The 26,317-nt window shown below is 38.3% G+C and overlaps 1 protein-coding gene across 3 annotated transcripts in view; it reads left to right on the forward strand.

The window, feature by feature from the left end:
* The window catches only part of STAB1 (stabilin 1), a 113,715-nt gene that overhangs the window by 17,138 nt on the left and 70,260 nt on the right, over positions 1-26,317 (forward strand). For all 3 annotated transcript variants that reach the window (XM_034439287.3, XM_034439302.3, XM_034439294.3), the window contains exons 6-21: positions 1,208-1,303; positions 2,126-2,242; positions 3,405-3,601; positions 4,304-4,437; positions 7,625-7,752; positions 8,651-8,739; positions 10,349-10,468; positions 13,178-13,324; positions 14,402-14,464; positions 15,230-15,343; positions 17,524-17,577; positions 18,538-18,618; positions 19,127-19,279; positions 22,333-22,395; positions 23,957-24,058; positions 25,622-25,708. In XM_034439287.3, coding sequence (XP_034295178.1) covers positions 1,208-1,303; positions 2,126-2,242; positions 3,405-3,601; positions 4,304-4,437; positions 7,625-7,752; positions 8,651-8,739; positions 10,349-10,468; positions 13,178-13,324; positions 14,402-14,464; positions 15,230-15,343; positions 17,524-17,577; positions 18,538-18,618; positions 19,127-19,279; positions 22,333-22,395; positions 23,957-24,058; positions 25,622-25,708 — 1,745 coding nt within the window. The remainder of the gene's footprint in view (positions 1-1,207; positions 1,304-2,125; positions 2,243-3,404; positions 3,602-4,303; positions 4,438-7,624; positions 7,753-8,650; positions 8,740-10,348; positions 10,469-13,177; positions 13,325-14,401; positions 14,465-15,229; positions 15,344-17,523; positions 17,578-18,537; positions 18,619-19,126; positions 19,280-22,332; positions 22,396-23,956; positions 24,059-25,621; positions 25,709-26,317) is intronic.

The raw sequence follows: 26,317 nt of genomic DNA on the forward strand, positions 1-26,317 counted from the left end.
GAGCCTCCCACAATGGCCAACCTGACCTTGGGCAAATCAGTTGTTAAATTAACTCCACCACCACCCCTGGCTATCCAAGTGGATCCTGGGCACCGCGCTGTAATGGAGAAATGGGAAACAAAGCAACCGTCACAAGGGAAGGAGGAAGAGCAGGGAAAAGAAAGAGGGAAAGCAGCTTTCTCTTTCCCTCGTGCTGACTGCTCCATTGCCCATTTCTCCACTGCAGTGCCCAGGATCCACTTTGATAGTGGGTGTGTGGGTGTGGGTGTAATTTAACAACCGGTTTGCCTGAACTGGTGGGAACTGGCTGAATCCCACCACTGAGTTAACATGATGCTTGTAGTGAAAGATCCACGCTGGGTTGCCTATTAGGTATAGTTTACAAGATAATTTTGACCTTTGAAGATCTAAATGCTACAAGGCCTAAATATTAGCCAGGCCATCTTTTCTGCTATTAAGTTGCACAGTTATATAGATGATCAGCAAAGACCCTTTTAAAAATACTGGCAAAAGGCTGACAAAAGGCTATGAACTGCACTCATAGGTATGTTTAGCTCTCATTCTTCCTGTATTTACAAAGATTTTCACTTTAACTATATTAATGACTTACTTTAACTTTAATTCTATTAGTTTTGTTGTTTTGCTTTTCATATACCTTTACTTTAGCAGCTTGCCTTTACTTTACTTTGGGAGCTCTATCACCCATCTCCTCCCACTTATGACTGTATGACTGTAACCTTGTTGCTGGTATCCTTAAGATTTATATTGACTGTTTCCCTATGATTATCATTAAGTGTTTTACCTCATGATTCTTGACAAATGTATCTTTTCTTTTATGTACTCCGAGAGCGTATGCACCAAGACAAATTCCTTGTGTGTCCAATCACACTTAGCCAATAAAGAATTCTATTCTATTCTATTCTATTCTATTCTATTCTATTCTATTCTATTCTATTCTATTCTATTCTATTCTATTCTATTCTATTCTATCCTATAGGATCACAATGCTAATTTTATCTCTTCAAGCGTAACTCCTTGAAGAAGATTGGCAAATCTTCCAAACAACAGTGATTGGCTCAAAGGTAGCCAATGAGCTTCATGGTAAAGCTTCCCTGCTCTCAGCACATTTTAAGGGCCACATTAATGATTGGAACATTTTTGATAAGACTCTTAAGTATGAATTATTTAATCCTCTTTTCTTGCTTAGTATGTGAGTGTCAACATGGAATTTGTAACCATGGTCCCTCTGGAGATGGAAAGTGTACCTGCTATGCTGGCTACAGTGGCCCCAAGTGTGACCAAGGTGAGTGCAGAAGAGTTTACCTTTTACATTCCTTTTGTCTTCAGATCTCACCATCAGGTTATTTTAGAAATAACTAGCTTAGCTTGGACAATATTTTTTTTCCTAGATAATAAATAACATGTTAAAGTTTAGGAATAAACATCTATGGAGATTCTCGATCATCCAGGTCATGGTTGTCTCAAAGGTGCTTTTTCAAGAGGCAACTAGACTTTCTTTGTTTTTCTTTGCAGATGTTTTTCTTCTCATCCAAGAAGCTTCTTTAGCTCATTTAGGAATAAACCTTTAACAGGTATTCAGGACAGTCTGAGCCCCATACAGTATTTAGTTTCTGGGTTGATAATAAATAGGAGAGGAAAAGAGATAAAAAAAAAATACTGACCCTTGTTGTTTACCCTGTACACTCTCATAGAACACGCAGAGAGGGAGAGAGGGAGAGAGAGAGAGAGAGATTTCTGCTTGCTGCCTATGGGTAGACGGATTAGTTCTACAGTGGAAGAGCAAATTAAAGCAGTAGAGTGGAAGATTTATTACATGCTATTCTGATTGTGTGTAAATATGTAGTGCTTTTAATTAAATTTCTAACCCTGGGGAGTCTGTTTTAAAATAGACAAACTATAAAGAGACAATCAAAATGGAACACAAAATATAGTTCGTTTTCTGATGAAGGCACATCTAAGTGATTGGAATCCTGTGAGTAATTCCTCATAAATCCCTCTGCATAATCGAGATGCAACTTTCAGATACCTGTAGCTATGGAGGTAAAAGATAGTTTCATGTTCTTTAGAGGCTCTAATTTCAAATAATCCTCTTTTGTGATTCCAGAAGTTCCCAATTGTGGTGGTGTAATCTGTGAAGACAACTCCCTTTGTGTGGTAAGGAATGGGAAGGCTGAGTGTGAATGTATTCCAGGCTACCAGAAAATTGGGACTCATTGTCTAGGTGAGATGAAACCTTGAACCTTTATGTAGCACGTTAAAGCATTTCAAAGTACTCCACACGTGTCTTCTTTATAACTCTTGTAAGCAGAATTCATACAATGAGATCTACAAGAAGTAATAGAAAACATTCTTCAATGGGTCCAGCCATCAACCAATGCTCCTTCCAGAGCATTCTATTCCAGTCTTTCCTAACAGTGTTGAGCTACATTTCACTCATTGTCAATCAACATGCTAAGGCATGATGGAACGTGCAGCTCAAGACACCTGGAAGAAACCAGGCTGGATAAATTGTTCTATATCATTCTCATTGCCAACTGATTGTTCATTTCTCCTGCCAACAACATTCAGCATTCCACAGCCACTAAGTGGTTCCTTCTGAAAAGTTTTTTGTGTGTGTGTGTGTTTCTATGAAACTTGGGCTTTGCCTCAGCCTGTTGATGCTCCTCCTTGTTCAGGTGGTATTGTTCTGGATTAAATAACACTTCAAACACCTCTAATTTTTGAAAATAGAAAAGGGGTATTTCATATGGGAGGCTAGTCTTCTAGAGCAGTGATTTATAGAATTTCCCTGCCATTGCTGCAACAGTAAATCATTAATGCAGTTTATAAAGACTATCACAAATGGATCACACACTCTCTCTCTACCACTTGACACCACCTCCTCATAAAACCATCAGAGATGGGGCTTTGTTTTTCATATTTATTTTGTCACTGGGGAAACTGGCTCTCTGCCACACAGCCTGCTTCAGCCTGCAGACTGCAACCACAGCAATTAAGAGGACCAGAAAAATGCTTTACATTTTATTTTATTTTATAATTTTATTTTAATCTTCTGTTTTACCTTCTGTATCTTCTCTGGGGCGAGTGGACATATTGCAGACCTAATCCAAGCTCCCAGTGTTTAAAAAAAAAAGTAAAGTAAATCCTACATGATGGAGAAAATTTATTGGATATTACAGGCTTTGCTTCCATGTTTGAGCACTATACTGTTTGTGTGTTTTGGAGAATCACGTAGTCAGAGTTGGGGAATTGCTTACAGCTTAAAATATAATTAATTACTCTAGTTGGCAAGGGCTTGATTCTTCAGATACAGAACCTATTGCCATTGAAAATTGATTTTGCATTATTATAGCTCTGAATATTTTTATTTACTTTCTTTTCAGCCCAGGATCCCTGTAAGTCCTCTCCATGTTCCCAATATGCTGTTTGCAAGACTGTTGAGGAAACCAAATATCAGTGCACTTGTGCTGAAGGATACCAAGGAAATGGGAGAGTGTGCCAAGTCATCCAACCCTGTGTTGTCAATAATGGAGGCTGCCCTATAAATACTACCAAGTGTATTATCCACGTTCTGGGAATGGTAAATGGTGCCTTGCAATGTACTTTGATTGTAGCAGCCATATATGAAAGCAGACAGTTACTTGAGGGCTCTCCTAACTCCTATGGTTTTTGTCTAAAAGGCTCATGCCAACAGAGGTGATGCACTCTAGATCCCTTTGTTTAATAATGTTATGTATCAGAATCATGATACCTGCTGCTTGTTCATTCATTTAATGAATGGTAAAAACATTTCGTATTATTTCATGATATTTTTGTTTAAGTTTGCATATTGGGTCTAGGTCCCATCTTGATTTTGGTTGGTAGTGATTTTAATGTCATTATTTGAAGTGTTAGTTATTACCTTTAAAGCAGAGGTCTTCAAATTTGGCAGCTTTAAGACCTGTGGACCAGTGGTAGGTTGCCCCAGTTCGCACTGGTTCTATAGAACTGGTAGTAAAACCAGTGGGAGGCTCCGCCCACCGACACTGACATCATCGGAATGCTTCTGCGCATGCACAGAAGAGCATGCGCGTGGCCCCATTGTGAACCGGTAGTAAAGGTAAGTAGAACCCACCCCTGCTGTGGACGTCAACTCCCAGAATTCTTCAGCCAGCATAGCTGGCTGGAGAATTCTGGGAGTTGACATCCACAAGTCTTAAAGCTGCCAAGTTTGCAGACCTCTGCTTTAAAGCCTTGCAAGGAGCCTAAGGCATTGTGACTAGTCTTCTTTCTATTTCCATAGCCACATTGCCTATGTAAACCAGGAATGAAAAGAAGAGAAGGGACAAACGATTGCATACCCAGCAGTGAATGCTTACCATTTGCTTGTGACAACAATGTAGAAAGGTGTGAAATGACCCCTGATGGGTTTGTCAAGTAAGTACTTCAGAAGCCCAGCATGAATTCAATATAGAAGCTATTCTGAATTTCTATCGTTTGCTGTAATACTAAATTCAGAAGTCTGGTTTACATGTTTTCTATGTATCTTAGGATGGGAAGAGAGAGAGAGAGAGAGAGAGAGAGACAGACAGACAGACAGACAGACAGACAGACAGAGAGGAGAGAGAGAGAGATGAAGAACTAGTTCCCAGTGAAATGTACTTGTTGATACATGCATTGATTTTTTGTTAAGTATTTTATCCCATTTGTCTCCTAAAAAGCTCAGATCAAACAAGTAGGTAGGTAGAATAATATCCAAAAATAGCAGGGGGTATTTTTTGAACCCAGATATTTGTAGACCCAGTCATATATTCGTCATTCCGAAAACCTCTTTCCTGAATATTGATGGCAGGTATTTTAGACTTGAGAATCCCCACTATAAAGTTACTCAAATTATCTGCTTGATACATTATGACAAAAGCTACAAATACATCAACATCCCTAAAATTTATATATTATTTATTGAAAGCAGCAAGAGTATGGTATCTTCTTATTGGAAAGTTGTTATGCTCTATCAATGAAAATATGAAATAAAACAAGTCTTAATTTCCAATATTAGAGGCCAATACCTGCAAGGCAGCCTGTAATCTTTTTCCTTGAGAAGGTGTTTTTCTGGTTTGGCCTTTCTATGATCATCATGCAGAGCAAAATTGTTCACCTGCATAGGAGTGGTTACTTTGTTCTAGCTTCGTTGAGATCCACTAGGCTGCAAGAGAAGAATGATACTTTTCTTTTGAATTCCTAGCTCAATTATGTCTTTCTCTAGTTGTGAGTCTCACTAGCATCCAATAATCATTGTCTTGGAAATGTTTTAAAAATCATATGCTTTCCTTGGAATTATATGCAAATCTTGTGACAGTCAGCCATCTTGGTCATTGTATCAGCCTCCTTCTAACCTGAGTTTTTAGATACCAATGAAGCTCCACTCTGTTCTTCCAGGTTTTACAAAAATTACATTTGGCATAAAATAGACTTTTTCAAATGTTTAGTGATGACATCTTTCCAAGCACGGAATGCCAATATTATTAACATCCCATATTACAAATGTAGATGTGAAAAAGACAAGGAAGACTGGTTCACTTTGACAAATTCAGATATGAACTAGGGCAGCCTTCCCCAATATGATACTCCTTAGATATGTCGGACTTCTATACCTGCAATAATCAGACGACACTGGGTTTGAAGCTTAACATGATCAGGATGGCACCACTGAGGAAGGTTGACACCGGCATTTTCTATGCCTTTTGTCACTACAGATGGTCCTTGACTTATTGTTGTGACCCAGGCCCAAGTATTAAATGCAAACAGTTTGAAAACAAACAGACTTTATTAGAACAGCTGAGAATTAACTCATTCTCAGCGTACTCCAAAGTAAATTAAATCAAATTCTTCAAAACACCATTTCTCAGTTTATCACCAACTTGATATTATTAGGCAAACTGCCAACAGATTTTCTTGGCAAAAGTTCAGAAGCAGAAGAAATAAGAAGAAATAAATATAGTGAAACAAGAAGCAATTCTCTCAACGTTGTTTTCTGGCAAAGAGGCCAAGAGCTGTTGCTGGTCTTTTAAGCCCTGTGGGAAGGATCAATCATCTCTTGGCCCTACTCCTGAGTCATCCTCTCTGCTTTAACTGCTCCTGCCTTCTGGCAGCTCTTCTCATATGTGCCCTAGGAACAGGCTCCTCCTGTTACTCTGCTCTCTACTATAAGCCTCTGGAGGCTCCGAAGTCCGTACATCACTCCCCAATGTCCCTGGCCCCATCTCTGCTTTCGACGCAGAGCCCTCATCCGTGCCTTCCCCAGCCTCCAGGACTGGCCCATGTTCTTCCTCAGCCTCATCACTGTCCGACTCCGCTGCCAACTCCGCAGGCTGTTGGCAGACCACAACTCTTATGACCACAATTGAGCCCCACATTTATATTGCTAAGCGAAGCAGTTGTTAAATGAGATTTTCCCTATTTTACGATCTTTCTTGCCACAGTTATTAAATGAATCACTGCAGTTGTTAAGTTAGTAACACATTGTTAAGTCAGTCAGGCTTTCCCATTGACTGGGCTTCTCAGAAGGTTACAGAAGGTGATCACATGACCCTGGGACCCTGTAGCCATCATAAATAGGAACCAGTTGCCAAACATATGAATTTTGATCACACGACCATGGGAATGCTGCAGTAATAGTCATAAGTATGAAAAATAACTATAAGACAATTTTTTCAGTGCTGTTGTAACTTTGAACTGTCACTAAGTGAATGGTTGTAAATTGAGGACTACCTGTACATGCCCAGAATGATCTTGATATTATTGATGTCATTTGCGACTGAGAATTTTGCTTCCTTCTATTTCTTTTTAAATCACCCCTATATTAATTGAAGTGACAGATCTGGATACCTGGATATAAATATTTGAATAAGCCTATATTTTCTGATGTTCCCCCTTACTAACGAGTAAAACTGCAGCTGCTAGCCACCTGCAAGGCTGGCAAAGATGTTTGAAAACATGTCCACCAAATGTTGGAAATGCAATCAGACATTAGGCATATATTATCATATGTGGTGGACATGCGCAAAAGCAAAAAAAAAAAAAATGGACAAAAATACATACATGGATAGAAAAGATGGTAAAACAGCACCTAGATTATAAAACAGAAATATTTTTGCTAGGCATAATACCAGAAAAATATGATAAAGGGACTATATACTTAATATTGCATATCCTGATAGTAGCAAGAATTGTATTTGCACAGCATTGGAAAAATGAGGAAATACCCACAGAGGAAAGTATAATAATAATAAAAAAATACTAGATTGTGCAGAAAGGAATAGGTTGACATTAAAAATAAAAGAGAAAGATACAGAATATTTTTAATATGGGGTTTGTTTTATCTATGACTAGAAAATAGAGGTAGAAATTAGAAATTGGAAAAATATTATGTATAAGCAGATAAACTCAGACAACACATTGTTCACAAAGCACGTATGTTTGTATAAGAAAAATATATAAATAAAACATATTTTTAAAAAACTGCAACTGCTAAAAGCTGCTTAATTAATGTGAATTGGTTGCAAAACACTTAATAATTAGACAGTTGCCCAAACCTCATCTTATATTACCCTCTTTTGTTCAGCTGCATCTGCCCAGAGGGAGAAATTGAAATTGGACGTTCCTGTTACAAAACTATCCTGTCTGAAATCTTTAAGCAAAATAGAGGAGGAAAATTTTTCAATAAATTGACTGATTCACTGAAATTGTTCGGTAACTTTGTTTTCTGAATGAATTTAACTATACATATCTGCAATTGTGTAGAAAATCATTAAAATATTCTAATTGTTTCATGTTGATTTCTTTGAATACATATTGTTGCTATAAAAAGTCTTTAAAAAGAGGCCTTGATATTCAAGGATGCTGAAAACTTTTAGTGGGTTTTTCTTTCCTTTTGGGATGGATGTAAATGCTAAAGATAATTTAATATTATATTAATAAACTAAATTCAAAACTATCCCAAATATACCTAAAATAGTTTTCTAACCATTAATCACTAAACAAAGTAAACATACATATTAACCTGGGAAATTAAGTATATGTTATATTTGCTTCCCTTTTGGTAGAAAATAGATAAATACTTGCATATGTTTCCTGGTCTGGCAAGTAGCAGCTAGATGGACAGTGTTGATTGGAGAAATGCTGCAGGGTGTTGAGGAAGAGTTAAATGTCTCCCTCAACCTCTCAGTCCAATTCAGGGTTGCCCAAGTAGGGGGTAGAAACAGAAATATAATGAAGATGTCTTCATAAAACCTTCAATCTGTGCATTTAAGATATAGAGCAAAAGATTTATATGCCTCTTCACAGTGCTTTACAGCCCTCTCTAAGCGGTTTACCGAATCAGCATATTGCCCCAAACAATCTGGGTCCTCATTTTACCCATCTCGGAAGGATGGAAGGCTGAGTCAACCTTGAGCCAGTGAGAGCTGAACTGCCAAACTGCTGGCAGTTAGCAGTCAGCTGAAGTAGGCTGCAATACTGCATTCTAAGCACTATGCCGCCTTGGCTCACGTATATATTCTGTTAAGGAAAATGCTTCGAGTCATATGTATGATTATTTATGATATTCAGGTTTTTTTTAATGAATATGTGGTATGGAATCTTTTAACAGCTATGGGTTGTTCATTAACCCTGGAGAACTATGGGCCTTTCACAGTTTTTGTGCCTACTGGACATATCTCTCCTCCATTTAACTTCAGTGTAAGTACTCTTCTCTCTTATTAATTTGTTACTCCTAGTATTTGTGTTTGAAGTAAGGCTACCACTGTCCTTCTTGAGCAAGATTATCATTTGGTATTTTTACTCACTGCATTTGTTTTTCAGAGAAAATTACAAGGGGAAGGGAGAGTAGAGGGATAATTATTTGCAGGACTAGCAAAGAAGGTGAAGTCTAGAAACCACGGTTTATCGTAAGGCCACCAACACTCCACACATTCTTAGTTTTAACAATAACCACCCCCTGTCACGCAAAAAGAGCTATGACAGAGCTCTATCTGGCAGAGTGAGAACCCACTGTAGCACCCAGCAAGCTAAACAACAACAATTCAAGCATAATGGGTACCCACAAACAGTTATTACAAGATGCCTGCACAAAATGCAAAGGAGAGAAAAGAAAGAAGGTAATGAACCCTAACCCTAACTCTATGTGGCACACTCTGCCATACCTCAAAAACATTTCGGAAGCAGTAGAATGCAGCTTCCAAAATCTGCAAGTGGGCATCACACACTGCCCAGAGGCTACCATATGAGGACAAATTATGCATTCTAAAGATCACTTGAAAGTGGGAGATACTTTCAACGTAATCTACCAGATCCTCTGCATGGATTGCCCCTGTGGCTATGTAGGACAAGTGGGGAGGAAGCTAACCATCAGATTTCAAGACCACAAGCAAGCGGTCAGACGAGGAGACCCGAACTCATATTGCAATGAACAAGGACACACATTTAATTTCGCAGCAACTAAGATCATTGGTCATGCTATTACAAAAATAGCCTGGGAAATGATTAAAGCTAGGAAATGGGCCCCTTGTCAGTTAACAGGAGTGATAATTTACCACCAGCTTAGGACTTACTAGTTAGTACTGAAGTGCTTGGCAGAACAAGGAAACAACAGCCAATCACCAGCCATCAACACACCAATCAGCCAATAGGAAGGCACCACATAAACATAACTCACAAAATAGCCCAAAGCATGTATTCCAATAAAGTGAAGTTCCCTGAGGATGGATTTCAGCATGATTCTGAAAGCTCAGAAAAGTAAATCTCTAGTCCTAGTGACTGACCCAGATTCAATCTTGCATTATTATCCTGGCACACGTATATTTCCCTTCATTTGTAAGGTGAATCTCCATACAATGTCTTGTGACACTGCCCTGCCAGGGACCATAACACTTTCAGAAATGTATAGGATCACTCTTTCAATAGCATTTTGTACATGCCACAGATTCATGGTGATTATATTTTATTATTTTAAAAAGTGACCGCAAAACCTGTCTAAAGAAAAGAAGGATAGTACCATAAAAAAACGGAAGTGCTGTTGTCAGATAATGTATCATCTAAGTGTTTTGAAAAAGTTTTGAAAAAGAAATAAAATAATGAATTAAAGGAGAATAAAAAATAGAGAAATAATCCATTATGTGTCATCATAAATTATTTGGTCTAATTTTAGTTATAGTGCTTGATAAAAACTTTATAAAAACTGATATGGAACATATTAGTACTTTTGGGTACAGTGAAATTAAAAATGTTATACTAGACATGCTGCATACAGAGTAATTCTTTTTGATTTTGATATCTCCTCTCTATGAAGGTCTCATATGCACAGGAATTCTGCAGGAAGCATATAGTAGCTGGGCAGCACTTGCTAAAAGATATACTTGACACTCAGGGTTTTTGGACATTATCTGGACATAAAGTGGTAGTTGAAAAGGTAAATATTTTTTACAGACCTGAGATTCTAAAAATACAAGTTTGCCCTTTCCTTCCTTCCTTCCTTCCTTCCTGCCTGATGTGGTCTGCCAGCAGCCTGTGGAGCTGGCAGCCGAGTTGGACTGGAGGCTGGGGAAGGCCCAGATGAGGGCTCTGTGTCGGAGGCAGAGATGGGGCCAGGGACATTGGGGAGTGATGTGCGGACTCTGGGGTCTCCAGAGGCTGACAGTAGAGAGGCAGAGGAACAGGAGGAGCCTGTTCGTAGTGCACGTATGAGAAGAGCTGCCAGAAGGCAAGAGCAGATAAAGCAGAGAGGATGACTTGGGAGTAGGGCCAAGAGATGATTGGCCTCTCCCATAAGGCTTAAAAGACCAGCAACGGCTCTTGGCCTGTTTGCTGGAAAACAATGTTGATAAACTTGGTTCTTATCTTGCTCAGCATCCTCTGCTTCTGAACTTTTGCCAAGAAAAGCCTTTGGCAGTTTGCCTAATTATCCCAAGGTCAGGTGATAAATTGTGGAATGGTGTTTTGAAGAATTTGCTTTAATTTAGTTTGGAGTACGCTGAGAATGAATGAGTTAATTCTCAGCTGTTCTAATAAAGTCTGTTTGTTTTAGAACTGTTTGCATTTAATACTAACTACTTGGGCCTGGGTCACAACACTGCCTGCCTGCCTGCCTGCCTGCCTTCATTCCTGAACGCTCAGGAATGTTTTCCTTTACAATTATTATACTCAGTAGCACAATTATATTTCATTGATTTAATTCAATGAATTAAATTCATTGTTAATTCAAACATTATGTTATTCCTGGGAGCCCATTCAGGCGTACCCCTTTAAGAGATATTCCAGGTGGGTTTCAGATGTGGCATCAGCTAAAATCCCAGGACAGAGGTGGAGGATCTAATGATCATCATCTGGAAATCTCTTGTGGTTTTCAAGAGCATTGTTCCATAGGTCACCAGATTCCGTTCATTATATTGGGTTCTAGGGATCAGTTTGGATTGTTGTTGTTCTACTAGCCTCTTTGAGCAACTTGACTCCATTGCTTAGTTCAATCTGTCTTCTCTATGATTAGGGTCTGAGCGGGCTTGGATGGACCTATCCCAGAATATCCAGAGCCCAAAAGTGTAGTGATTAGGACATGAAATACTGTATGAATGGCCCCCTGGTCCAGTGATATACAAGACATGCCTCTGGAAAGCCCACTGCTTCTATCTGCTTTGTGAGCAGGAGCTGAGAGTCCAAGATGGCCCCCTAGATTGTACAGAAGTCTCACGTAAGAGTCAATAATAGAATACCTCCAGATTTGGGAGAAGGATGGGCAAACAGACAAAGCCTGTTTCTTCCCATTCCAACCCGTACCCATTCCAAGCCTAGGTTAGGACATAGCCTGGCTAGCCAGGAACTGAAATGTACAACTGGGTATCATCTATATATTGATGATTCTGACCACAATCCCAGCAGTCTCACGTAAGTGTTAAACAAAAGGGTAGAGAGAACTCAACTCTGCAGCAACCCCAAGTGAGGGGCCCTGGGTACAATCTCTTCCTACCCGTCATAGGTTTGCCTTGGTAAGGCCACACTTGGAATACTGCATCCAGTTTTGGTCGCCACGAGGTAAAAAAGATGTTGAGACTCTGGAAAGAGTCCAGAGAAGAGCAACAAAGGTGATTAGGTGACAGGAGGCTAAAACATATAAAGAATGGTTGCTGGAATTGAGTATGTTGTTTTTGATGAAAAGAAGGATTAGGGGTGACATGATAACAGTGTTCCAATATCTCAGGGGTTGCCACAAAGAAGAGCTACCCTGTTTCCCCGAAAGTAAGACATCCCCTGATACTAAGCCCAGTCGGGCTTTTGAGCACATGCATTAAAATAAGCCTTCCCCTGAAAATAAGCCCTCCATGAAAATATTTAAATGCAGAGCTGGAAATCAAGTAAAACGGCCATCTTGCTCTACGCGCCCCAAAATAATAAGACCTCCCCGAAAATAAGACCAAGTGCTTATTTGGTGGTTCAAAAAAACATAAGACAGGGTCTTATTTTCAGGGAAACATGGTATTCTCCAAAGCACCTGAAGGCAGGACAAGAAGCAATGGAAACTAATCAAAGAGAGAAGAATAAATTTCCTGACAGTTAGAACAATTACTCAGTGGAACAACTTGCCTCCAGAAGTTGTAAATGCTCCAACACTGGAAGTTTTTAAGAAGAGATTGAATAACCATTTGACTGAAATGGTATAGGGTTTCCTGACTAAGCAGGGGGTTGGACTAGAAGACCTCCAAGGTCCCTTTCAATTCTGTTATTCTATTCTATTCTATTCTATTCTATTCTATTCTATTCTATTCTATTCTATTCTATTCTATAACTGATTGAAACCAGGCACAGAGAAAGGAGGAGAACCTGCGTAAAATAGTGTCTCCCATCTTCAATGAAGCTAGTCCAAAAGGATAACATGGTTGACAGTATGCAAAGGTACTGAGAGCTCAAGCAATACAAGATTGGATGCACCATGCTTGACCCAACATCAGTACAAATGATGAATGCCCTCTCCAACCTAAACCCTGGTCTAAAGCCCAATTACACTCTACAATTCAAGAACAATAATTGTATTTACAAGTATTAACAATTGCAATAAAATATCAAAGCAATAATAAAACTTAATGGTAAAGAAATATTTACCATAGGAAAACCTTGTGTTGCTCTCCAGACCCCCTCAATGAGGTACAGTTACTCAGATTCTCCAAAATCCATCTATTACATGAAAGACTCCGATAGTCCAGCGTCTAATGGTATTATACATATTGTTGGCTCTATAAAGAAAATAAATGTCACGGACAACTCTGATAATGCTCAGGTATGATGAATATTCTTTTTCCTTATAAAAACAGTCATAGGCAGTGTATGGGGATAACTCTACTGGGAAGTTTTTAAAAATGATAGAAAAAATGATAGAAAATCATTTTGCGTTGTTGCTAAGAATACCTCATGGACATGTCTCTATAATTACCAAGAACCAAGTTTTATTCAATATGTCTTTACATCTGTTTTAACTCACCTTTAAAAAACAAAACAAAACCCTTGGGCATGCAGAGATAGAGCAATATTATGTTACTTTTTGCTGGATCAATTCCTCTAAAGATTTCCAGAAAATTGTCATGAAGCCTAAATGTACAATATTTGCAAATAACAATCAGTTTTGTATCCGGTTTTTTCAATTATTATTATTTATCTTTCTACAAGACATTGGCAAAACAGGAAACTGAATACATACAACAGGCTATTAAAGCACATTTATTTTACCTCCATGATTTATTGTGGATTTTTCTCCTGTGATGCACTATGATTCAGATTGTCTGTGTTGGTTCATATCTTGAAAGCCATCCAAATTTAGGATATTCGGAATGCAAAAGGCAAATGCTTCACATACCTAGCAATAGTAATAATACTGCTTTACAGTGCTTTACAGCCCTCTCTAAGCAGTTTACAGAGTCAGCATATTGCCCCCCAAATTTGGGTCCTCATTTTACTCATCTCAGAAGGATGGAAGGCTAAGTCAACCTTGAGCCTGGTGAGATTTGAACTGCCAAATTGTAGTCAGCCGGCAGTCAGCAGAAGTAGCCTGCAGTACTGCACTCTAACCACTGGCTCATAGATATATATAGATAGATAGGTAGACATGTATATTTAGTAACTTAGATTGTGCTATCATCATAGTTGCTAAGGAGCAAGTTGTACTGAACTCAATGGGAGGGAAAACATTGGAGTACAACTCGGAGGTTTTCTGCACATTAGTTATGGCACAGAGTAGATAGAGGAGATAAATGTGTCATTATTTGTGTGCGCTTATATATTTCATAACTACACTGTTTAAAACTGAAATGAGTTTCTGTGTATGCCACCACTTCTCATTCTAATCCTTCTGTTTTTGCAGAAAACAATTGCAGAAATTCTTGCTTCTATGGATATTGCCAGCCGGTTTGAAACTATATTAGAAGTGAGTATCTCTCCTATATTCAGGAGGGAATAAAATGAAAGCTGATAATGCAGCTTCTTCTTTTTTTTTTTTTGTCAGAAAAAAAATGCAGGTTTTGCTTTTTGAACATTTATTTTCATGACCCACAATAGAATACAGAACCAGGGTTCCCTTTTAAGAGATCAAACAGAGGATTAACAATAATAGATGATAAAGATCATTAAAATGTTAGTAAAACATATGAAGAATTTATTCATTTCCATAATGTTGCTTTGGGGCAGTAAGAAATTCGTCCTTACTTCTACACAAGAAACAGGATCAGGAATTCTTTCCTTCAAATGTTCCTCCTATCCATTGTCTATATCAGTGTTTCTCAATCTTGGCAACTTTAAGATGTGTAGACTATAATTCCCAGAATTCCCCATCCAACATGGCTGGCTGGGGAATCCTGGGATTTGAAGTCTGTACATCTTAAATCTGCTAAGGTTGAGAAACACTGGTCTATGTGCAAAACTTTACTCAGAAACTTCTGAATTGATCTGTCATTGGATCATTTTCAACTAAAGTTCTTTGTACCAAATCTTGTTCAGTAATCCTTAGTGAGCTACAGAAAGCATTTGACTATTTCAGTAGGACTGTAGTTTAGAACTTTGAACTGGAACTTTATCAAGAATGCTGAGAATAATTGATTCGAATGATTTAACTGCTTAGCATAATTCAGCCCCAGAAATGTTGATTTTGTTAATTAATCATTTTACAATGGCCATGGTGCTTAATATTTTGCAGAATTGTGGTCTTCCATCAATTTTGGGTGGTCCTGGACCTTTTACTGTGTTTGTCCCAAGTAATGAAGCGATAGATAAATTAAGAGATGGAAGGCTAATTTATCTCTTCACAGAGGTGAGACTATTTTTGCTAATTAGTCTGAGGATTAAAAAGATATGAGTTTTCATTCCAATCACGCTCTTAGATATTTCATTTAGCCAATTGTTTTATCTTCCCAATATGGGAAACATGGGTAAATTAGGACAACCATAAGAATTGGTTCAGTATGCCTTCTTAAGGGCAACATTCTATAAAATGTCTAACTTATAGCTTGTCCAAAATTGTAAATATGGGTTTTTATTTTGTCCTATATCTGTTCTTCTGCAGAATGTTGCTGTTTGTTACAGAATTTAAATATTCTAATAGGAAGTATCTAATGGAAGTTTTATATAGAGAGATAGATTTTAATGTTACTAAATCTTCTATATGCATATAGTATATGCTTATTATATACATATCTGAACAACATAAATGCACATACATAGAGATGTGGGAATTGCTACATTGGAGAATAATTATGCCTATTGATCATTTTAATCCAAAGTTTTGCTAAAGCTAATTGCAACTTCCAAAGGAGACTTCTCTAGTTTGAGGGTATCACAGGAAGTATCAGCATCTCCCATATGCTGAAGAAAAGTATGGCTATCTTTAAGAGGGCTTCTTGTGCCAATCATAATACATGGATAGATTCATATGTAGTCCATCAAATGACTCAGCCCTAAGCAATTTAGTATTTTGGGAGTTAGACTCAACAGCTCAGATAGTGACTGGAAGTTGATATTTGTTTGTGTCACTGGGGCTGAGGGTCTGGAAGGGGCTGAACCTGTGCATTTGTTATGTTATTTTGGGGCTGATAGGCTTGTTTTTACCTTGGCTGCTGTTTTATTGTATGGTTTTTGTTTTTCTCTTTTTTATGTGTTTATATTTTTTAACGCTTTTAGCCATCCAGTGTCAGGAATTTGTGATGGACAGCCATATAAACCATATTTATTTATTTTATTTATCAAGTTCATTTACCACCTATCTCATAGTTCAGGCAACTCTGAGAGGCTTACATCAAAATAAAACAACATATGATAACAGTTATAAATATAAAATGGATTAAAATTACAAAAACTAAAATAAACACGAGTTTGGAGAGGGAGGTAAATTACCTTCTCTGTTGATAATTGATAGAAGAGAGAGGGGGAAAAGTAGAGAGGAGAGGAGAGGGAGGGAGAGAGAGAAATTCAACCAAATTATCTGGAGGTAGGAATGTTTCACAATTTGAATATACTCATCTTCAAAACTCTGGGGTATTAACCCAATAGTCAGGTAGATGTTTAGAGTTAGGATTAGATCGATTTCTTTTAATCTAATGCAAAGCTCTTTGAAGATGGGTAGACTTCCTCTTGGCTGGGAAATTCTTGGAGTTGAAGTCCAGCCATCTTCAAGGTGCTGAGACTGAGAAACACTGATCTAATGAAAGGAGGAAACCCATGGATCTCTCTAATTTGGAGGAAAGGCAAAACAATTTTGACATCCTTCAGGGTAATCTTGCTTTCAGCAGTCTTTGAAGTCTCTGTCTCTGCTGCTTTTTCTGCAACAAGATTAACTATTTGGCTGATATCAGCAGAATAAATTGCAAAGATGATGTTGTATGTCAGCTGTCTATTACAGCAAAACATCTGGTATTTGGCCACAGTGTTTACAACAAGCACATTTTATTAAAAGAGATAGGTTCTTAATTAGGTAAATTGAAAGTCAGTCTGTATGCATTCTTCAGTAACATTGAGCAGAATGGCAAGCATAATTTTAAATACAATAAACATGCTTTTCCCAGCTTAGTAAATAGTAAAACTGTTTTTACCTCAGACACCTGCTAATGTAAGATTTGATTTAGAACACAGCAATTTAGAGGTGTGGGGTTTTGTTTAAATTGGAATGGGAAAGTCAGAATCTAACTGCAGAGTAGAAAAAGAATGATTGATAGTAAGTATGGAGGGAAGAATTAACCTTCTGCAGCTTTTAATTTTCGTTTTTTTACTCTGGTCCTTTTGCATAGGCCAATGCAAAAATCTCTTCTTGTTAAATTCAAACTTTTTAGAGTGAAAATTAATTTGGTATATTCATACAAATCATGCTGTCCTTCAGGAAGAAACTGATTTTGAAATATAATTTACATGGACAAGAGGGTATTATTCACGATCTCTTGTGCAATCATCAGTCATTAAATCTAAGGACAGTCTGTGATTGTTTTTTTCCCCCTGTACTAGGGCATAAATAAGCTTCAGGAACTGGTGAAACATCATATCTATCCCACAGCAGCGGTAAGGTTGTTTTTGCTTTCCAAGTTCATTTCATCACTTTCACATATAATTTGCTCCTTGCCAAGGCTCTTGAACTGGTGAAGAGGAAATGCAGATGGACATTTCCTAAAGGCCTATGTATCATTTGAGACTAGTTCCCTTTCTTTAGGGAACTAGCACAATAAAAATAGAACAGTAGGAACAAGCATGCAGTTTCTGCCATGTTATTACAAGTCTTTTCAAAAGAGGTAGTAATTTGTCATTGTTAAACTAAACCTATTTCTTTAAAACTAATTAAAACAAACAGGCACAGTCTTCATTTTGCCCTGTAAGAAACCCTTGTTTGTGACTCCATTGTTTAGTTTTAAATATGCATCTTAATCTTCTGCATGGCCTCTTCACGCAGAAGAAGTTGGAAACATGCAGAAGAGGCCTTCATCCTGCAATGGCTAGACAATGGCTAGGATGATGATGATGATCTTAATCTTAAAACGTTCTCCCAGGCAGAAACTTCTCATGTCCATTTGTAAACTAGGTTATGACATTAGATGTTCTCAGACCATTTAATGGGCCTTAGATGGACAAAATCTTTACTGGATTGTCTCCTGAAATTGTCTCCTGTATCTTGTAATTTTCAGTTCAAAATTATAATTGGACCTTCTCCATATGTATTCTCAAATAATTGCATTGTTGCCAATGGGACGTAATTTCAGTCAACGTCTAAGTGACCATGGGTGACCTGTTTGGATCAAGACCAATGGAGTTAAGAAAAGGGTTGTGACTCCACCAGAAAAACTTCATCCAGATGAACCTCCAGTGAGAAAGCAGCCAGCAACCCAAGCATTTCCCTGGTTCTAATGAAAGTGGCTCATGAGCTGAACATATTGGTCCAAGGCCTGAACTCCTAAGAATGTTAATTGTATGTGAGATGGGCGGCTATATAAATCAAATAAATATCTGAATGAATTAAATCTTTTCCAGGTCTCTATAGAAAGACTAATAATGATGCCACATATTCTGACCATGGCAAACCAATTGCTGACAGTTGAGATCAGTAAGGATGTAAGTACAATTACACTGAAATTCCTAGAATATTAATATCCTGCCTGATGGGAGACTGGAGAAGTTTCCCATGATTCTGACTACATTCCATGGGCAGTAGCTAGTAGGTTTATGTTCCAATCCTTTTTATGTAGAGCTCTCTCCACTATTGAAATATTTTCCACTTTTCCACTGCAAAAGCAGTTATCCCAACACCTTGACAGCAGAGGTGCTATTCAGCAGGTTCTGACAAGTTCTGGAGAACTAGTAGTGGAAATTTTGAGTAGTTTGTAGAACTGGCAAATACCACCTCTGACTGGCCCCAGAGTCAGGTGGGAATAGAGATTTTGCAGTATCCTTCCCCTGCCATGCCCACCAAGCTACACCACACCCACCATGCCATGCCCTCAGAACCGGTAGTAAAAAATTTAAATTCTACCACTGTTTGACAGGGTCTATCTTGCACACATGTATTTCAAAGGCTTCTAGCAATGCAGTGAGCAAATCCTTTTTATTTTTTTTATTCCAGGGAAGGATCCTGTTGGATAATTCTGTGATAAACAAAAGGGATATTGTGGCCTCAAATGGTATTATTCATACTTTAGATGGTATCTTGATTCCTTCATCAATACTCCCAATTCTGCCGAAGAAGTGTAATGAAGTACATTCTAAAGTTGTGGAGGTAAACCAAGGATGCCCAATCTCCTCTTTCTCTTGTATAAGTTTTCCCTATGCATTAGATGGAAAGATCTGGGGTGATGGGAAAAGGCTACATTCTCTAAAGACAAACCCAGTTTGTTCATTGGGTGTGAGATACTGACTTGTAGACCCACCAGTCCAATTCCAGGAGCCATTTTCCCCATGTATGTTTTCTGCAAATTCAGCTCTTTTTCCATGAATTTCCTCCCTTTACTCCAAGTCTAAAAGATAATGAATGTTTGTCTATATACACAATATTCCTAGACTATTTTTAACCTCAATAGCAATTTGTCTCTTCAGAGGCCACCATATTGCATTTCCTGTGAGAATTAGCCTTTCCTGTTGACTCAGCCTCTGCAAGTTAGCCTGATGAACATTCAGCACCTTTCTGAAAACATCTGCTTCCTGTTGCTGATACAGAGAAGCAGTCAGGCTTCTAGGCACTGACCTTATGTAGTGCCTGTTGCTGTTGCTCCTGTGGATATTACAGGACAGATGTATTAATTTTTTTAAAAAAATATTGAACCACTTTTCATCTGTGTTACCTACAAGCTATAAAAGGAGAGTACAATCTTTAAAAGATGGTTAGTACAATTTTAAGCAGCAGAAAGAAATATAGCAAAATTGCATTAGGATACTGTAAGCATAGTAGAAAATAAGCGGCTTCTGTAATGTCGTGCTGAATATTTCCTCTGCATTTGTCAGACATTCATCCTGTTTGAAGAGTCTAATTTCCCTTTTCCATGAAGGAAAACATTTAGTGAAATTCTGATGGATGAAGTGGGATAGAGCAAGGGCTTTCCACTGGTTTTAGGGCTGTTTTGAACTGGATTTTTGCTTTCTTTCTTTCTTTAATAGTACAGAGAGAAAAAAAGAAAAATGTTTTAAAATAACAAAAAGTGAGAGTGAGAAAAAGAAAAATCAATGCAATTGAAACCAAAATATCATTTCTCCAGTGATATGGAGACTCCCAGGCTTCCCAAGTTTCAAATAAAATCACAGAGGAAGAGCTCAAAAGGAAGAGCTCCCCACCCACCCCTAAATCTGGAAGCAGTGATAACTGCAGAGCAATGGAGAGGAGGGTATTAAAAAACACCACAGTGGCACCACCATCTGCCCTTTTGAACCCAATATCTCAAAATAAATTTTAAAATTCCTGGGGAATGAGGTATTAGAAGAAAAAAAATTGTACAGGGAGAAATCTTTCAGCAACCCAGAAGATAAATTTTTGCACAGTACAACTTACTACTAAGCCACTCATTAAGCATTGCAGGATTTAACAGATTAACAGAGTTAGAAAGGACCTTGTAGGTCATCTAGTTCAACCCCACCCCAAGCAGGAGTCCCCACACCATTTCTGACAGATGGCAGTCCAGTCTCTTCTTGAAAGCTTCCAGTGATGAAGCTTCCACAACTTCTGAAGGCAAGCTGTTCCATTGGTTGATTGCTCTCACTATCAGAAAATTTCTCTTAATTTCTAGGTAGAATCTCTCCTTGATCAGTTTCCATCCATTGTTCCTTGTCTAGCCTTCAGGTGCTTTGGAAAATAGCTTGATCCCTTCCTCTCTGTGGCAGCCCCTCAAATATTGGAACACTGCTATCATGTCTCCCCTGGTTCTTCTCTTCACTAGATTAGCCATGCTCAGTTCCTGCAACCGTTCTTCATATGTTTTAGCCTTCAGTCCCCTAATCATCACGGTTGTTCTCTGCACTCTTTCTAGAGTCTTAACCTCCTTTTTATAATGTGGTGACTAAAACTGGATGCACTATTCTAAATGTTGTCTTACTAAGGCTTTATAGAGTGGTATTAGTACCTCACTTGATCTTGATTGTATTCTGCCCAGAGAGAAAATAGAAGATAGCAAAATGGGGATAAACAGAGAGAATGTATGTTACCCTCAAAGAATTCATGAGCAATCTTTAGCTCAGAGCAAGGAAACATTTGGCAGATATACTTTTCCTCATAATCGTAGCCCTGAGGAAAGAGGGTTGATCAGTTTTCCCCTAAATTGTCAAAGAGAACAGGCTGATCTGAGGAATAAAATGTTCAAGTTTTCTTGTTGCAAGCTCCTTAGGAGCCAGAATTAAGTGCTAGGTGTTACTGAGTTGCTGATCTACTGAGTTGCCCTCTTATATCTTCTAAGGCTACAATGCATTCAATTTATCCAGCAAAGTAGGTAATGAATTGATATTCATATTTCTCATCCCTCAGCAATCAGTATTAGTTTAAAATTAAACTAAATTAAATTTAAATTAAATTAATTAATTTAATTTAATTTAATTAAAAAGTCAATTAAAACAGCTGATAAATATCAGAAATAAAATTCCTTCCAATACTAGAGAATCTATGTAGCTGAGGTTAACCTGTTGACCTGAGGTTAACCTGTTGAGTTCTTGGTGTATTTTGTAGGTTGTTTTCCTGCAGATGTTTTATTACCAGACTAACACTGATGGTGTAACATAGCCTTGTAAGAAAGCATTTACAGCAGGGGTGGGTTCTACTTATCTTTACTACTGGTTTGCAACGGGATCGTGCACGCGCGCCGAGCTTCTACACATGTGCAAAAGCTTCTGCACATGCGCAGATCGTCTATGACAACTTCTGATTGGGTGGGCGGAGCCTCCCCCCGGTTTTACTACCGGTTTGCAAGAAGCAGACTGAACCGTGGGCAACCAACCACTGATGTACAGATCATAGACCACAAGAACTCAATAAAATTCCTGAGTGCACCATACTTCTTCTTAGATGCATGTTTTCTGTGTGATCATGGAGGATTTTTCATGGATTTATCACTGAGCAGAACAATGAAGGTGTCCATGAAATAACATATCAGTCTACATTATCTTTATGTTCAGCATGGGAAGAGAATAGATGGTCATGTAATTCTGTTTTAAATCAATTTTTCCCATGTATAATCTGCAGACTATCTTTCTTCAATCTGGCAGCATTGAGGGCAGCTATAAGTTTAGCAACGCAACATTTTTAAAAAGTCTGTTAATCAATTAATTACTTCTTATCTTTGGCTTTTATTACAGGGTTCTTGTGTGGATTGTGAGCTCCTTAATAGCAGCATTTGTCCTCCTGGGAGCCAAATTATGGTAACTGGCCCTGATTTTTTCTCTATGGAGATTGTGCTGTGCATGGGCAGCTGTGTTTTGTGACCCATTCACGGGAAACAATGCTAATAATAATAATGCTAATAAAAAGCATGAATATGCAATGTTAATGAATAGCATGAATATTAGCTGTCATGGTTCCTATTTACAACCTTTCAAACCTTCCAGATTCTGATACCTTTGATGAAGTCAACCCTCTACCTTTCAAATGTAATTTTAGATAGCAGACATATGCTCAGCGAATACCCAGCATTGTATAAATAAACCAGGAAGGAAATAAAAAGTTGATCAAAATCAGTACAGGACAGAATCAGTGCCTCGACCTGCATTGGCATCTTTGAGGTCAAATTAATACAGGCTTGAAATGGTCCGCTTCGGCTGACGTCAGCTGGAAGGACTCCAATTATTTGAACTGCCTTTTGTTTCTTCATGCTTAGCTGTTACATTTCAGTCCTCTTGCAACTGCTGTTCTAGCTTTTCTGTTGGTTCTGGAACAGCGGGTTGGTTACAGCAGTTGAGACAATAGTGATTTCCAAGGACTTCAAAATGTACAACCATGTTATAATGCTGATTGTACTTCAACAACAGGAAGGGCCTGGTGGCTCAGCAGACTGATAGTATTGTGATTAACACCAGCTGTCTGCAATTAGTGTAAGTTCGAATCTCACCAGGCTCAAGGTTGACTCAGCCTTCCATCCTTTCTAAGGTAGGTAAATTGAGGACCCAGTTTGTGGGGGCAATAAGCTGACTTTGTATAAATATACAAAAGTATGAAGGCTATTGCTTAATGCATTGTAAGCCACTCTGAGTCTCTGGAGAAGGGCGGCATATAAATCAAATTTTTAAAAAAAACAGTATCAAAGATGATTTACATTAGAACAACTGAGCAAGCTTGTAGGCTGTGGAAACTGCAAATGCATATTTCTTAGAGCCATTGCATCTGCAAAATACTGTTTTGTGGAACACTGTTAACAGTGAATTGATTGCTGCTTGCATTCTAGATATTTTAATTCTTTAGAACAAGCCCTGGTTATTCCTTGAAGTGTTCCTTACTTAAAAAGAAAAAAAGACAGAGTTTTCATATGGTTTTCTGAAATTGTGTATTTAAAAAGCAGAATACAAAATTATGTTGAAACCTCTTGTTGTTCTATAATATTGTTCTGCTGAAATAAGTGAATTTACAATGGAATTCTCTGAAGTTCTCTAAAATTGCCTTCTTCCCCATCTCTATCCTGAATAGATGACTGCCTTGTGATGTGTTGGCTCCTAATCAAAAAAAACAAAACAAAAAAAAAACTTGCTTGCAGCAGGATTTCTGTTATGTCTTCCTTGTTCTGTCTCTTTGTGAGGTGAACTAGAGTGCTATCTTGAAAAGCATGATTTCCGTCAAAGAGGAAACTGCTTTTCCTGTTTATAGCTCTCCTTATAATTTTGCCTCTCTTTGAACATTCATTGGCTGGCAAAAGGTCATGGAACATATGTAAAAACGTGGAACATATATGAACCATGCTTTTTTTAATTGTAATTTATTTTGCTTCCAAAGGAAGACAAGGCTTTTCCAATAGAGTGCGTTTATACACATGATCCGCTTGGTTTGAATGTTCTGAAGAAGGGCTGCCAGAGATATTGCATTCTGAATGAAGCGGTAAGTGTAAGGTATTCAGAAGGGAACATTTATTATGAAACACCATGTTTCCCTCATTCCAAAATTTATTCAGTAGATTCCTTGTTTAAACTCGGATGCTTTCTTATTTACCATTTGTAAATAATGGTAAATAAATGGTAATTATATGTATTATATAATGTATGGTGCATTATAAGTATTAAGTATTTTTAAATACTTATACAAAGGTTAAGACTCCCCCAGGTCTGTTCACCTCTTCCTATTTTGTGTGACTAAAGCTACTTTGGATATATAAAGAGATTCAAGTGTCCACATAAATGCACATGCACTCACACTTCCTCTCTCTCACACACATCACATATATTCATACAAGAAATAGCAAAAGGAAGTTCCTCCCTCCTTACCTCCAGAGATCAGGGGTGTCCGAGGGTATGCATTGCATGGTGAAAAAGGGCAGAGTTTCAGTTGTACCATCACAACCTGGTGATGGTACCATATGGTGCATATGAGGCAGTGGTGGGCTGCCCCCGGTTTACACCGGTTCTATAGAACCAGTAGTAAAACCAGCGGGAGGCTCCGCCCACCGACCCCAACATCATCAAAATGTTTTTGCACATGTGCAGAAGCTTCTGCGCATGCACGCAGCCCCGTTGTGATCCGGTAGTAAAGGTAAGTAGAACCCACCCCTGGTATGAGGTATTGTCAAAGAATTTGGGATAGCTGCCTTACATTTTTCCAGAGGTTAGTTCAAAGATTTAAAGAGTACCAGAGGCTGATACTGGGGTCAATACTCACATACTTTCCTCTCTGCCCAGAAAAAAAGATCCCTTTGTTACATAAACAACCTTGATTTTATTAATGAAAAATTTTAAAAAGGCAAAACCAATATTTGTCTTCCCTTGAGTTGAATGTCTATGAAGATTCTCAGTCATTCAGGTCGTGGTTATCTCAAAGGTGCTTTTTCAAAAGGCAACTGACTTTCTTTGTTTTTCCTTGAAGATGTATCACTACTCATCCAAAAATCTTCAACCATTTTGGCAGGAGGTTGGGAGGGGGGATGGAAGGATTGGTTCTGACAGGATGGTGGGGGATGGAAGGATCATATTTCTTATTCATGGGATAAGGCACCACCTATCTCCTGTCTACAACGCAGTCCTTTCAACAGTCCCCAAGAAGGTTCCACACTCGGATTCAGGTGACTCTGAGGGAACAGATAAACCAAGTGGCCTCAATGACTCTCAGAGAGAGTGCTAATGACGAGATAACTGCAAAGAAATTTAACTCTTCCATTCCACCCACCCATCTAATCCTTCCTAGGATTCCTAGGATCTAATCCTTCCATCCGCAAAACCATCCTGCCACAACTGATGAAGCTTCTTGGATGAGAAGTGAAACATCTTCAAGGAAAAACAGAGAAAGCCCAGTTGCCTGTTGAAAAGGCAACTTTGGGACTTCCCTTGAGTTGGTTTCTTGGGTGAGGGGGTGGGGAGAGGGTGTAGCTATACTTTGATAATGAAAGAAGAATGGTACATTGAACGCTTTTTTTTTTTTTTTTTTTTTTGCTGTTGTGTATTTATTTAAAAGAAACCTGGATGCTGCAAAGGGTTTTTCGGTCCTTCCTGCGCCCCATGTCCTGGTGGATATAGCAATCCATGCTATGACAAAGGAAGTGTAAGTGTATGAGAGATGGGAGGCGGGGAAAAGAATAAATGACAGCATAGATATAAACAATCAAGAGAGAGTAATGGATGAGTCAGTTAATAGTTTATCTCATAGCACTTTACCAGCTGACAAAAAATCTGAAAGAAGCATTGTAAAGCGTTCCAGGAGATTCCATCCTAATGAATTCACTATAAACAGGGCTAAGAAATTCTTATTACATTCATATTGGTTTCTTATTCCAAGAGACTATATTTATCGCAGACAAGCCTTAAAGATGCTTTTCCGAAAACCGTGTAGCTTCTTGACTCAGCCTTCCATCCTTCCGAGGTTGGTAAAATGAGGACCCAGATTGTTGGGATCAATAGGGTGATTCTGCTTAGAGAGAGCTGTAAAGCACTGTGAAGTGGTATATAAGTCTAAGTGCTATTGCTATTTTGCTTCCTTGATCTTGCCCAGCAGCCTAAAACTCAGTAAAGTGGCACAGAATTCTTAGCCACTTAAGTAACAATGTTACGGAAATGGCTGCAAGAAACTTGTGGATACATGCTGTTGGACTAAGATCAGGGAAGAAAAGAATTGACTGAAAACAAATGTCATTACTGCAACCCCAAAAGAATT

This window comes from Pantherophis guttatus, chromosome 2, assembly GCF_059756535.1.
Source record: "Pantherophis guttatus breed Tessera chromosome 2, ASM5975653v1, whole genome shotgun sequence".
Taxonomy (NCBI): Eukaryota; Metazoa; Chordata; class Lepidosauria; order Squamata; family Colubridae; genus Pantherophis; species Pantherophis guttatus.